Raw genomic sequence first — 14,919 nt, 5'->3', positions numbered from 1 at the left:
ATTGCACAGCAGGCTTAAATTGACTGACTTTTGTGTAAAAGTGGGGAGCATCCAGTCTTGTAAATGGTGAAATGTGCTTTGACTTCAACCATCAACACGTGAAATTTCATAAACTGTGTTGATTGAGTATATCCAGGGTTCTTAGAGTAGGGCATGTGCCACTGACTAATCACATGGCAATTATTTCTGTCCATGTTACTTTATTTGCTGTATCTCATGTCTTTCCCCGTCGGCTGTAAATGATCCTGTCACGTTCTACACGAGGAGAGGTGTATGAGAAGGACATTACTGAATCAGAGTTGATCTATGTTGATGTTTTAGTTCTACTCCTTCGTGCAAATGCTGTGTATTAATGTGTAACTCTAAAACTAAACGTGTTTACTTATGGCTTCAGAGTAAACAATGTCAATTTATTCAAATTTTTCCAGAGAAATATATCAATAAGTATACTGTTCCTTACTTTTGGTGTTTGTTAAGCAATTCCATGTAGATATATGTCATATTTATTGCTTGTAGTTATAGATTGCTTTGATTTCCATTTTTGTAATCCTTGCAGATTGTGCCTATTTTGATTTCCTGCTTGCTGAATCTTGTTTCAAACGGTTTCCCCTGTAAAATAGAAGAAAAACAAAAAAGAGCATAGTGTAAGTACAAATGTTGATTTGGGAATATTTGATTTCATAGGGGGGGTTCATTTTGTTAAAATGAAATTGTAAAGATCAATTTAGGTTTCTATGGCATTAAACCTTATTTGAACTTGGCTCACAGCATGTTGTCGCACTGAGTCAGCTCCAGTCTGTCGGCGCTCACAGTTGTCTCGTTTCATTCCTACAAGGACTTCTCAACGGGATAAACACACCATTTTAAGAGGTACATTTCCGTGTAGCTTTTTAATGGGCAATAAATCTGTGTCCACAGGCGTGGATGATACCAGAGGTACACTTCAGGGAGCACATCCATTTTGCTGTGGCCATCAGTGACAGGGGTCTTTTCATCGCTTCCATTACTCTTATCTGATCAGGGTGAAAGGCACCCACTCCTTAGGCATCAAGTCACACCGGGTTTTCCTGCTGCACACATCCTGATCCTTGGAAAACTCAGGAATGTTCATGTATATTTCATGAGTTTCAGTGGTGATATTATCACACAAACCAAATAAATTACTTTACATGTTTTAGCTGCCCATGTCCACACTTCACACCAATAATTAAAAAAAATTATGTATATTCTCATACAATTTACTAAGAGGAAAATATCCATTGAATAAGTCCATTGTAAGTCTCAGTACTGTTCAAACCAACAATACTTTGTCAAGTCACATATATACGTTAGTGCAGCAGGGTTACAATGTACTTCATCAGCGGTACATGTAAGGTTTCCTGCGTCTCTGGACTGACGGTCATCAGACAAAATGTATTGGAACTGCTGATTTCCTGGAACACAGAAACAAGACATGTTGCATTTGAAGATGTTAATGAACTATTTCTGCTAAACCTCACAGTCCACAAACGCTTTCTCCAGCTACAGGTCACATGACTCTTTGCTGGGTTCGACAAAATATATTCTGAGAAACAAAGGAAATGTCTTACTTAGGATGAGTTTGGGTAAAGCGCATTAGTTTGAAGTATCACAAAATACCTCCTGGGATGCATTGAGATTAATAGTTTCTTTTGTGTTAATCCGTCGCTTATTTATGGTGGCAATGGTTGTGTCCACTATATCAGACCTGTCTGCTGCAGATTCACATTATTTGGACTCACATGACACATAGAAATTGACCACTTTTATCAAGCCCATATTCATATTAATCCGTCTGAAGCCTGGCCCAGTTCTATTGTCCACTGCCTGTTTAACAATCTCATTTCCTACGATGCAAACGACAGAACAAATTTTCAATTGTGCCGATGCCACTGCGGGCAGCGTTTTCTTTCAAGTGTAACAGCTAGAGGAGGAAAGCGAAAGAGGAAGATAAAAGGTTGGAGAGGCGTCCTAAAGCATCGATGGTATCAGGTCTCCTCCTAGGATCTGTGCTGAGAGGGGCGGACGAGGATCAGCAAGCTGCTGATGAAGAAGTCTCTGTTCCAGCAGGAAAGAGCAGCCTCGCGTTCACGTTAATTAGAGCTTGTGCCGAGCATTCACACATAAAACAAGAGGGGAAAAAAAACGTAAAAGGTTCTACATTAAACGTGTTACTATGCTCCGGTTGAAGAACATTTTCTTTTGATTATCACGGTGCCGTTTTCTAATCTCATCATTAAAAGAAAACCAGTGGAAACAGAAAAAAAAAAAGTAATCACCTCAGCCTGACACTCATCCATAAACATGACCATTAAAAGGAAACCGTATAGATTATAATCACCCTTCCTTCGACTGACATCTCTTGTCACATTGATTTAAACAACAAAAGAACCTGGGCTTCTTCAGACTGCTGGAAAATGGTTTAATGGGTTAATGCAGGCATTCTTGCAGACCACAACTTCGTCTTTTCTGCTTCCAAACAAAAGAAGTTTCAACATCTCAACATGACTCTGAATGATGAGCAATATCATGTAAAAACGATGCTACTCTTTTAATTTACAAAATCCTCTGAAGTGTCGGTCACACCACACTACATACGAGACGGACTGAATAAACATGACAACCCCCCCCCATTCAAACACAGAATAACATTGCCAGTAGAAGTGATGCTCAGCATCCTACAAATGTCCGAGCATGTTAGAGGATTCTTTTTGCACATACTCAATTAATTTCATCCTGCACAAATATGTCAGATAATTGCAGAAAATAAAACTGTTAAAAACAAAATTGGTACTTGGACACTTTTTGTTGACAATAACATGACCATGCATTAGTCTCTCCACTTTTAGTTACCACAATATATTGAGAATATATAATATTTGCAAGTTGGCAATACTAAAGACAGAAATTCTCAAAATTTAATCTAGAACAGTTCACAGACATATGATCTGGAATATGTCATTCAAATGGGAGACTGAGTAAATACTTCCAATGTTTAAATGTAGCAGGGCCAAAGTAGAGACACTTTTCCGTCTTACGTGAATTAGAAGGACTGACGCTGGGTCTTCATAATGGCAGATTACAAATTTTCCCCCACAAATATGCAATAGAACAGACTTTCTTGTACACTGGTCTTCTGAAGATGGTTCAACTGTCATTTACATAGAAATGGTGCCATCAATATGGGGCATACACATATTTTAAAAAGTGTAAAGAACTGACCTTGCACTGAAAGTGTTCATGCTTTTTAATGTCTAGTCACAAAACGGGCTAAACATTACAAATATATAATATTTCCCATTTAGTTAAACCTTTGTTACGTTCCTATAGAACTCCATATCAAAATGACTATTCATGGGAACTAGTGCAACCTGGAGGTGGCCTGGTCTTTGTGACAAGGCAGGCACAGAGTAAAATAGACAAAGTACTCTGGAGCAGCTCCAGAGCAATGGCAGATATATTAAGGCCATTTTTAAAATTACAGGAAAAAAGAAAAACAGTAGCAGACAGCTTGACTTGCTACCCGGGCTGAAACGGAATTCAGTTGGGGCAGCAAAGCAAGCAAGCGACACCAATTTTACCAATTTTTTTTCTCCCCCAATCCATTGATGTCCGCGTGCCAGCCTCCCCCAAAAATCCCTGGCCAGAAAGCTCCACTCTTCCTTATTCAAGTGTGTTCAGTTTTGGTGGAAATAAAAGAGTGGTATCCTCACTAGTCCGTCCTTTGTAAACCCACGCTTCACACCTCCAGTAAAGTCCTGGGGCACAGTCAGGCAGTCAGGACTGTTTTAGACGCTTCCTGGGAAGACCAAAGGGTGGGCACTGTGCTGACGCCAGGGCACGAAAGGCCTCGGCTACCAAGTGAGGATGGGATTGGATCATTGACTTCCAGCCTGCAGTCTCCATTATGTCTGTAGCATGACTGTAAGCACAGGCGAAATGAAGTTAACACTAAGACATGAAAATGTGCACATTAAAAATCAATAAACATAAATGAGATGGTAATGACGAAGCAAATAAGGGGCACTTGATTTGTGAGTTGCACCGTAAACTTGAAAAAAAGAAAAAAGGGCCATTAGTGCTTTCACACTGCAGAATTAGAACATCTTCACATGTTGAAGACAAGTTCAACATTTCAAGGTGTCTTATGACAACACACTATATCATCTGGACGAAAAAATAAAATCCCATCACGACCACCTCCCTTCTTTTGTTTTTTTAAATTCTGCAAATATTCCATTTCCAGGGTTTATCCAGGTATGAGTCTATTAATAACTCGGATACAAAGATATGGAGCTTCAAACTGAAGAAGCAAATAGCACTCCGTCTGCCTGGGCTAAAACAATGAATTCTAATGCATCTGGTTTGGGGGAAGAGATAAGAGGGTGTTATTAATCTTGTGTCACATATATCAGCTAATTACATACTTGCTATTCCAGTTCTTTCCATCTTTACAGCCCAGCTGTCTCAGGACACTGCACCTATGGCAAGGAGATAAAAAGGTAAGCATTCAGGGCGGGTAAACAGAAATGGCAGCAGGAATTTATCACTCGAGGTTTGTTTTTGTTTTTTTCATGCGATACTTGCCTGTTGATAAAATCTATGGCTTGTGCTTTGAGCTGCTCGGCGCTGTGCAAGTCTGCTAGGATGAGGGTGTCGGCCACATTCTCCACGGAAAGGCTGTTGCACAAGGCCTCTTCACACATGACCTTTAAACGCTCCAGAGCGTACTGGGATGATGGGGGGGGGGGGGGGGGGGGGGGACGGACACACACAAAGAGCTGTGGTTACGGCCTGGATGCAAAGTGGATCCCCACGGTCTGAGGTTTTGTCTCAACTCTTCTGAATACACATTAAAGCTCCAGCTGCGATCGGTTCAACTCTCAAGTCCATTTACAACTCTACTAGGGAAAAAAAAAAAAAAGTCCAACCAGCAGGTTCCTTTAATTTGTACTGCGATCTTAAAAGACAGGAACAACCCTATTTCACCACACGGTCTATGTCATGCATCAGTGAAGCAATGGTTGGGATGATTTTGGAGGGGGAAGTAAGGTTGTTGCTCAATATTCAGTAAACACCAATCCATCAAATTTAAGTTGAGTGCTGTATTCATAATACAGATAATTTGCCCTAAAACAGGGGAACTCATCTGTGAACCGATGAAGGAAAATGATCGCGTCTAGAAAGGATTTGGGAGATCGTAGGGTGCTTCATAGTACAGTCCCAAGAAGTATTGCTTTGCATATATATATATATAAAGCTGCACTTATTAGAAATGCAAAATGTGTACATCAACTGGCAACATGGGCGACAATCCAAACGGAGACTGAACAGCGAATCAGGTTTGCCTCTTGGAGATCATGTGTTGTTGTTGTTGTTGTACTGTGCCATCTAATGTTGTAATACTCTAAATACTGCACACAGTGAAGAGTTTTTTCTAGTCATGAAGTATGATTCCATACTGCCAAGAACGTCTTCCTATTTCAGGAACACGTTTGTTACCAATGACCATTATTGATGCGCGCCTGCATCGAATAGAAACCACGTCACTTAATACGCCCTCAATCATTTCTGTTAACTTGAATCAGCACTTACTCGACAGTCTCCCCAGATGTTGAATTACAAGCTCCACAAACATACAGAGGTGTGTGTTGAAGAGCGACCGGGCCGTATTGGATTCTACATTTCTCACACCCTGTACAAGAGCGGGTGAGGATGAGGACTGAAGCGGACTATGTTTTTTTTTATAGGTTATCAATAATGAAATTATGTCGGATAAGATGCAGCCTAACAGCGGTGTAATTACACAACAGACCACATTACCCCTTTTAGCCTCATTGACTGACACACAATGCTGGCCTCTCAGCTGGAGGCTCCAAAACACACCATTGGAGGAACACTGGTACACGACCATGTCCCAGTGATGTGTTGACTGGAGCTCAGCTCAACACAGGATTTATCCGGTAACAATATTTGCATTTACCTGGCAGACCGCAGCAACGCGTACAGTTGAAAAGAAAAATGATTGGCCAAACAAAGCAAAAAAATAAAAAGGAAGCTTTTCCTCTGCCATCAAAACGAAGTGGAAGGCAGATGTTTGTACAAATATTAGCAGAAGTTTTCAATTACTACTTACTTTATCTGCAGCTGCCAGCAAATTGTCTGCCATCTTCTCCAGGTTCGGGGCTTTTCCCGTATAAATGAAGCCCATCATTTCCTTAAAGACATCTGGGTCTACGTCACTGATGTCAACACGGTTCTGCAAGAGAAGACAAAGAGGTTTTTCTGTGCGACTCATTTCAACTCGGCTACTAGCAAATATACCAGAAAAGAAGCAACAATTCCGGTACATGTAGGAGGTGCAGCGTTGTGTCGCGGTAGAAAGCCGTAACATGACGCATAACAAACAAGCAGTTGTAACTAGTTGCTCTTACCTTTTTACTCTCCTCCATTTCATGTTCAAACATAGCATTAAAGACTGGTGACCTCGCTGTCAAAAGAAATAAACAGAACACAATCAAAGAAATATATCGAGCAGTCGACATCTCATTAAGCACGTTAGCACGCCAAATCAACATTGTGTGACAAATAGCAGCTTTGAGAATGGAGAGCTAGATATATATTTAATGGATTAAGCACAAAACATCAGTATTGAACTATGACAGGTCTTAGAAGCTAAATCCACACAGCTCCACGTTGTCAGCGTTTCTCCACCATGTCTAATGGAGAGAAGCTGGAGAGGAGAGCCAGCGTCTCAATCTCCTGGATTCTACAGTATATCTGGGTCAATCAGGGCCAAGCAGAGGTAGTGGGGATTAGAGCCCACTGCAGAACTGGGCCGCTACAAATCAAGTTGGAATACAGGCCCACAGTAGCCCTTTAAGGTACTTCCATTAAGAAAGGGGCATGGGCACGTCTTGCTGGGGCCATTTTAAAAAAGGCTTCTCTCCTGGTTTGCTACTTGCTAAAGTGTTTTGGTAGCTGGGGACGGTCTTACCTGCAAGGATGGATTTGTGGGCTTTGAACTCCTGCCCTCCCACGTAGAGACTGCAGTCTGTGAAGCGTGAACACTCCCACAGGTTCCCCAGGTCATCAGACAGCTGACACTCTGGCACCTTCAGCATGTTCATGTTGGACTGGCCCGAAATGTTAACCGAGTCCTGGACAACGCTTACCTGTACATGAGAAACATCAGTGAGAGGACGGTCTCGACAAAGCTAAACATCCGGACGAAACCGGCGGGGAATGTGTTTTTACTGCACCGGGAGAACCGCCTAATTCGTTTTTTAATTTGCTCCTTTTCAAGCACATTTTCAAGATGGAGGAACCTACAATGGGAGGGACTCTGAACACTTGAAAACCAAAATTAATTAACTTTGCTGAATCACCTAATTGCTGAGGAAAGGCATTTTGTCTTTAATTTGGAAGCAATTTGTTTATCAAAGTGGCAATTTCCCTGAAATTGTTGAATCTCTGCAAGTGCTGTCTGGCACGCTGCCTGGTCCTGGCAGTATTTGGCCAAATGCATTTACATCAAAAATCCATTGACACTTAATTTCACTTGTCCATTGAAAGAACATTTCAGGAGACATTTATTCTTCTTGACAAACTGAATTCAATTATTTTGAAAAACAAGCAAGGTGGAGGAGGCATTTCACTTCCTCAGAGCTTAATGTCATTTGAAGCAAATGCCAACGGTATGTTTGTAGTTAAATGGCACGACGGCTTACTCTCAGGGGTGAACTGATCACAACAAGAATTAAGAGACTCCGGCCTTGCTTCAAATAAGGTTACACTCGGGGTATGATATTTCAATCCAACAGTGATTTTTTGACGCTTTCATCGGAAAATCAATGCAAGGATTCAGTCATTTGTTTGCCACATCAAACACGACAGAACCTCAGCAACAGTGTGCAAGTGTGATATATATCATTTTGCTATGTTGGTCAATTTACAGCATACATGAAGAGAAAGACGGCCCCCTTCATTAAATGAAGAATAAAAAGAAAGCAAAAGTAGAATTACCTCACAGAACAGGGTGAGCTTGTCATCTGGTAAGAGTCCATTGGCTTCATCAAGGAGGAAATCTCTCCTTATGAATTTTTTGAAGCCCCAGTCTTTGCCTTGGACAAATCTATATGCTCTTTGGCTTTCTGTGACGAGAAAAATAATAATAATGCAGAGTTGATTATGCCAAAAAAAGGTTAGGGATGAAAGGAATACTAAATGTTCAGCACAACGGATGTGGTGAGGTTCTGATTGGCTGTACTCACCCATCGCTTTTGTCTCTTCTCTTTTAGCGTTCAACAAAGAAAACTTGAACTTTGCTCTGACTTCACTTTTTGGACAACTAACAAGAAGTAAATACAATGACAGATAATCTTTGCTTTCATCATCAAGCCCCTTTGGATTGACTCGCAGACACCTGGCAAGAAGAAGAAAAAGAGAACACCGCACATCAGCAAACATTACAAACTAGAACGAAGACAGTCTTTACGGCTTTTATCACTTTTGTGAGAAGACAAGACGCTGACGAGCCTTCAGGGGTGAGTCTCGCTTGCTGTGAGAGACTGTAATTATCGCTTATGTGCAAAAGTCCCCAAAGTAAAGTAAAACATGCAGACTTTTCAATAACAAGGACATGACACTGGAAGAGATTGAAATGGGACAGATAGATTAATGGAAGCATGAGTGTACTCACCATTTCATCTTGTCATTAGGGCCAGAGGAGAAGGTGGAGCTCTTCAGCACCTCCCCCATTTCTTCTCTGCAAAAACTAAAGTTGTTTATGGTCCACATGTACGAAAACTTCACCACTTTGACCTTGGAAGAAAAGAAATATGCAGAAATGTCAACCTTTTGAAATCCAGTAAAAATAAAAAATAGATGAATAAATGACTTCTTTTTTTTTTAGATTACAGTAATTTGAATTAAATAGATAGAGCACAAGACATTTTGACATGTCTCAGTAGCATCTACACACATGTAAATAATCAAATTAATGAAGGCAGAATTCCATTTGGCTGCTTTTGTTTTAGGGTGCTAGTATTGTTCATGCTGGAACTGAGCCAGTGTTACATTTATTATTAACACCTGTGCCTTGGCAGGTCAAATTGCCTGCTGCAACAAATGCCTATTAGCAAAAAGAGGTGAAAATTAGAAGCTGGGAATAAAAGATCAGTAGCGTGATATGATTTGAAACTGTTGAATAAGCCATGTAAAACAGGATCAACTCCATCACCTCTGTGTGTGTAGCACATGATTGGATGAGTGTAGTTGTGCACATACCTGTGTGTAACACCAGCTCTCTGCCACAGGTCCACTTGACATCTCCCCAGGAGGAGGAGGGGTGGGAACCCGTGACATCACTGGCTTCGGAGTACCACTCACTTTCGTCCTTTAAGCACTAATCATTCAAGGAAACGAAAAGGTTACATTCATTCTGCATAAACTAGCAGAATAAATTACACATAGGGAATACATCCACAGTTTATCAGAATAAGCCTCACTGAAGAACCTACTGAAAAATAATCCTTCAGATGATTTGAATCTGCTAATTATTACCAAATGTGAAGAAAAAATATAGTCTGTATTCTCACTGTATCCTGAAATCTTGTACTTCGATAGAGAGCAACATTTGGAAACATGTTTAACTCTGGGATAAGAGGAAACAATGCAAATCCCTTCTACTGCAGGCTTTAGTATGTGCCACGTTTAGTATTGCAAATGTGTCCATGCTGCATAGGAAATGATATGCTCTGTGATTATGTACAGTGCTTACTTATATGTTGAATGGACAAACAAAGGCAGCTTCTGTCACTTCACAGTCCTCGACTATGTGGCCATATACATGCCCAACATCCTCACGTCTGAAGCAAAGCTACTCTCAACCAACTAACCAACCAAAGGACAGTGATGACATTTGCATACAAGGGTGCGTTTTGGCAGTCAGGGTTGTCGAAAAGACAACAACAAGAAACTAAGTCAACTTTCATGTCCTTGAGAACAAAAAGATGTGCGTTGAAAAGGACAGGTCTGTCTTAAAGTAATAGTCAGGTGCCCATGAAAACATTGAAAGAGTTCTTTACTTGGGCTCATAGCTAACGATGCTAACAGTGCAAACTACGACGATAGTGCCGACAGAGCCAACTGGGTTTACCTGAGGGGGAACCTCGGGGTGGGCGCTACGCTTCCACCAAAGTTATCAGCTGTAACCAGCGTATGAGCGCAGTAGTGCGGTACAGCGGCGGCGGTGAGCTAACTAGTGGGGTACGCTCACACGCACAAACATGCACTAAAAGCTCGCTTGGCTGGCCCGGCTATGTCAACAAAGCAAAAGGGAAGCTCGGATAACAACACACGCAGAGGGAGAGCGACTTCATTCTCTTCAGGTAGACATTACTCCAAAATATCTTTACATAACAAATCGCTGTTTGCTGCAATATTAATGCTAAGAATGTCAAAACACAGCTCCTTTAACAATGACACCCGAGGATACATTAAGTTACATCATTTTGCAAAGATTTTCTACTGATTGATTTAGATAATGAGCAGAGGAAGAAGGACACACATGGATTGCCATCTTGACAGTTTAGCTGGAAACATACTGTAGGAAAAACAACTTCTCATGTCACAACGTTAACATGTTGAGGTAAATTACTAGACAGTGATGCTCAGCAACCTCTGCATAGGCCGAGTAGTCAGTTACAGGCTAGGCTACAGCTAATAAGCCTGTGTGTATTCAAGAAAATTAAACATGTTGATTTAGTCATAACAGCCATTTTTCATGTGCAAACGTGCCAATTTCATTTAACTTAAGCAGCCCAACTCTTAATCCAGCAGCATGCCAAAGTAAACACAAAATCGGCTACGTTCAGACACGTGTGCTATAATAGAAGAATCGCATTTGCAAGTATTTCATGTTCCCTCATCCCTTGACACTAAGGGGACACATCCCCCTTTGTGAGGACATTTCATTTCACCTTTCTCACAAAGAGAAGTTCATATCAAGGCCTGTAAACCCTCTGATCGAGCCATCGCAGAGTATTTCAATGGATCCTTAAAAAAAGGTATAAACTTGGTCGGGAATTATTTTTGGCAAACTGGCTAACGAGGATAGAGCCGCAAACCTACAAATGTCAGACGATTGTATCTGCACTTCTGATTTATACTTTACACAGAGTTTTAAAGGACTGTACAAAGACAAATGACTTGCATGATGCAAGAATCACAAAAAACAGTGTCTCTATGGCGAGAGGATGTGAAGGCAGGGAAGTGATGAAACTACTGCTCTCTTCCCCAGAGTTCACTCTCTGTCTGGGCGAGTGTCCCACCGTGTGATTTACAATAGACACTGCAGAATCCCTGGTTCTCAGAGCAACACTCAACTTGCATGTAATTACCGTTTGTTTTAGTGTGTGTGTGTGTGTGTGTGTGTGTGTGTGTGTGTGTGTGTGTGTGTGTGTGTGTGTGTGTGTGTGTGTGTGTGTGTGTACTTACTTGGTCACTTTACAGCTTTTTTTCCCCTTTGTTTACGTAAAACATAACTTTCCCTCCTCTTTGTATTAAGTTAAGATTCTGTTAGAGGCTATAACTATTTCAATTGTTAGATAATGTGCAATTATAAAACATGTAAGCAGGGACTACAACATGAAGTATCGTTGTTGGAATGAATGAACAGACCTAAAGCTAGTGAGTACAGCAAGTATACAGATATTTGCTTGCAATGACAAGATTAACAACTTCTTTTGCAGCACACTGCAGCAACCGATCCACTTTTAGCTATAATCCTAACTGTGACAACTAAATCATGCAGCCTCAGCAAGGAAATGAAAGCTCCTAATCACCTCTTGAATGGTTGAAATGTACAGAGATGCAGTCGTTCTAAGTTATCACAGGATCCTTCATGGCCCCATCTTCATGTTCCACTCTAGGAAGACAAATAAACAAACATATATTAGACAGAGAACATGTACTTGCTCAACCTTTCTAAAAGCAAGTTATCCACTAAGAATACTGAAGCATCTGGCAATAAAGCAGACCTGTCATATCTATCTAGGGACATTAACTATCCAACTGACAATAAAGTGATATTCCTATAAAATTGCAGCTTTCAAAATAGTCAATGCAACGTTGTTTTAAAAATGAAGGCAACAGTTAACGTTTAGATAGTTGATTGATAACAGACATTGGTAGTGTAAGCTTTAGGGATGCTAGATGTTATGTGTTATGCTACATTGTATGCTCTAGGAAATGACTGTCGGCCTGTCTGTTAAATTAGCCAACTCAAGAATCACCTGCAACTTTGTTTGGCTAACAGATTAGCTGGAGTCGTGCAGCCTCGCCTTAAACACAACAGATATGATGCTATCCGAAGAAGCATCTCGCTAGGTCGCATCAACTTAGTTGAAAGTTATACGATCATACATTTACTTAACGTCACAGCTTACTTTAGCCTGTAAGCTATTTGAGATGCGCGCGGAGGTGCCTACAAACCATCGATATATCAGTAGAAAGCAACAGCTCAATGTTAGCGACACATCGGCTACATTGTCAACACTCATTTCCAAAACAATCATTATTATCGCTTAACGATATCACTTCACTCGTCCTTTGCAACGTTAGCTAGTTTAGCTAACGGTACCCAAGAATAGTAGCGTTGATTTGAAAAGGAAAACAATTACATTCTGCGAATCTGTCAGTTCTATGAGCAATACGTATTTGGCTAACCAAAGCTAACATGAATGTCCCCACTAGCTAGATTAATGTTAACTTCACTTTAGCCTTAACGTTGTACCGCAAATGCAGCTAGCACCGATCAGCTATCTTAGCACAAACCATGTTACCATTAAATCTGTCCACATATTACCAGGCTGACTTACGTTACTCATTGTTGCAACACAAACTAGCTGAGGACACCTTAAGTTAAATTGGTAATGTGCTGTTTACACCCCGCATCACCCGGTGTAAAACAAAGGGCCTTCACTGGCTCCTGTGACAGGATGCTAACTAACCAAGCTAACTCAAACCCTCACGTTTTGGTACAATCTGCTGGTGGGAAAACAACAGCGGCTAACTAGCAGCTAGCCAAAGCTAATCTCTGCACTGACTGCTCACAAAAAGTTTAAAAAGACATAGTGGCGGCGTACCTTTCAATTTCATACTTCCATATATATCGAATAACGCATATAGCTTTGTGTCACAGTCGCTCCTTTCACCCTCCGTTACTTTAAACTCTTTTTCACTCAGTCTCTTCACAAGGTTTCTTTGTCTAATTTATATCTGTGCTAGCTTACATCTGTCTAGCTGCCTGGTAGCTTAACAGGCTAGAAAATATATTTATTGCGCATGCGCGGAATTTGGATAACATCCTGCTTCATCTGAAGTTATCATGGATGCCTGATCCAGACAATAAAATTAACAATAATAATAATAATAGGAAATCAATGGAGTACATTCATTCAAAAATGGTATTGTATATATATATATATATATATATATATACTGTGTATATATATTTATATATATATATAATATGTATATATATGTAAATAAATGATAAGATTGAGATGTAAAAAATGTTAGTATTTTAGTTTTGAGCTTCAAAATGAGAACGTTTTGGTTGAGATAGACATGGTTTGAGTCTGAATGAATTTAGTCATTCACATGTCACATGGGGGTCCTCACATGGGAAGAAATGGAAAAAAACGTGTTTGTGTGTGCCTATTACATGTCTATAATAGCCCATCTTCATAGGCTACAGACACAGATGAAAGATGAATATAGAAAGCAGACTTGTTATAACGTAGCTCTTACGATAGATGAAACCCCAAACTGCAGCTCATACTCAGCCTTCCTTCACACAGTTTCTCCTGCTGCTGATGTTTCTCGTCTAGCAAACACAAAGCAGCTTGGGGTAAGCCCCTCTCTGAAACAATAGTCTATAATGGCTCCCTGTAGGCCTGTGATAACTAATTTTCTTTCAGATGGATGGACGCTGTTCTGCAGAATGAGCGATAAATGGGTCCTCTCCACCAATTATGGTACAAGTACAATACAGTCTGTGAATGTGTGCGTTGTTTTGCGACGACAAACACCAAAACACCTATGTAAGTCAGTTTGGGTTTGGTCAAATATTTTGGAAAACACAGAAGCAAAATGTCACATTTCGATACTGAATCCCACATCAAATGTCTTTGATATCATAGTGATGACACTCTGATCCAGCTTGAAGGGATGGATGATAAGATCACAGTTGAAGATATACAGGTAAGCTTATCAGGAATATAAATCTGTTTAATTTAAGGGCAGGGAAACAGGCTGTGCTGAAATGTGTCTACAGACAACATCACCCAACAATTCAAAAATGGGAAAACTCCGGAATAATCATTTAATTGCGTTTATCTCCAATTCTATAGAAAGCGTTAGCATCGCGCACAGCATGAGCACCTTAATACGCAGCTTTTTTGTTTTCGTTTCATATCAGTTTGATTGCCACAATTGTATTCTTGTTGCGTGTTTGCCTCCAGAATGAATCGCACCGAATGCCTGTTTTGTGTCTTTGTCCTGTTTGATATGTCCATCAAGCATAGCCCTCAGCATGAATATATACTTAAATAAACAATGACAACATTCTCCTTCCTCCAACACACAATAGTGTCCTAATTAGGAGGCCCTCAAAATACTACTGATATCATTTCTGACAAGAATTCAATATATTCAGTGATGAAGACTGATACAGACAGAACTCATGAGCAGGAAGAAAAAGGCTGCAGTGACAAGACGAGCCCCGGTGACCTTATCAGAACAGATGTTGAGAGAAAAATTGAGTCTGACGTTAGTCACACCCTTTTTTTTCCAGTGTCTTGGAAATAAAGTCATAAAACTGAACAAAGGAGACGT

At 40.5% G+C, this 14,919-nt stretch overlaps 1 protein-coding gene across 1 annotated transcript; it reads right to left on the bottom strand.

Moving 5' to 3' along the window:
* Positions 1-2,433: 2,433 nt before the first annotated feature.
* On the bottom strand, positions 2,434-13,314 carry spopla (speckle type BTB/POZ protein like a). Its single transcript, XM_079169760.1, has 12 exons — positions 13,167-13,314; positions 11,865-11,947; positions 9,307-9,424; positions 8,720-8,841; positions 8,292-8,443; positions 8,044-8,171; positions 7,016-7,193; positions 6,453-6,508; positions 6,155-6,277; positions 4,606-4,748; positions 4,446-4,499; positions 2,434-3,940 (listed from the first exon to the last, which is right to left on the bottom strand). Exons 3-12 carry the CDS (start codon positions 9,382-9,384, stop codon positions 3,796-3,798), a joined length of 1,179 nt encoding a protein of 392 aa, XP_079025886.1. The 5' UTR covers positions 9,385-9,424; positions 11,865-11,947; positions 13,167-13,314; the 3' UTR covers positions 2,434-3,795.
* Between the last annotated feature and the right edge of the window lie 1,605 nt (positions 13,315-14,919).

The sequence above is a fragment of the Pholis gunnellus genome (genome assembly GCF_910591455.1).
Source record: "Pholis gunnellus genome assembly, chromosome: 12".
Taxonomy (NCBI): Eukaryota; Metazoa; Chordata; class Actinopteri; order Perciformes; family Pholidae; genus Pholis; species Pholis gunnellus.
The sequence above is the reverse complement of the archived record's forward strand: the minus strand, read 5'-3'. Positions and strand labels throughout refer to the sequence as shown.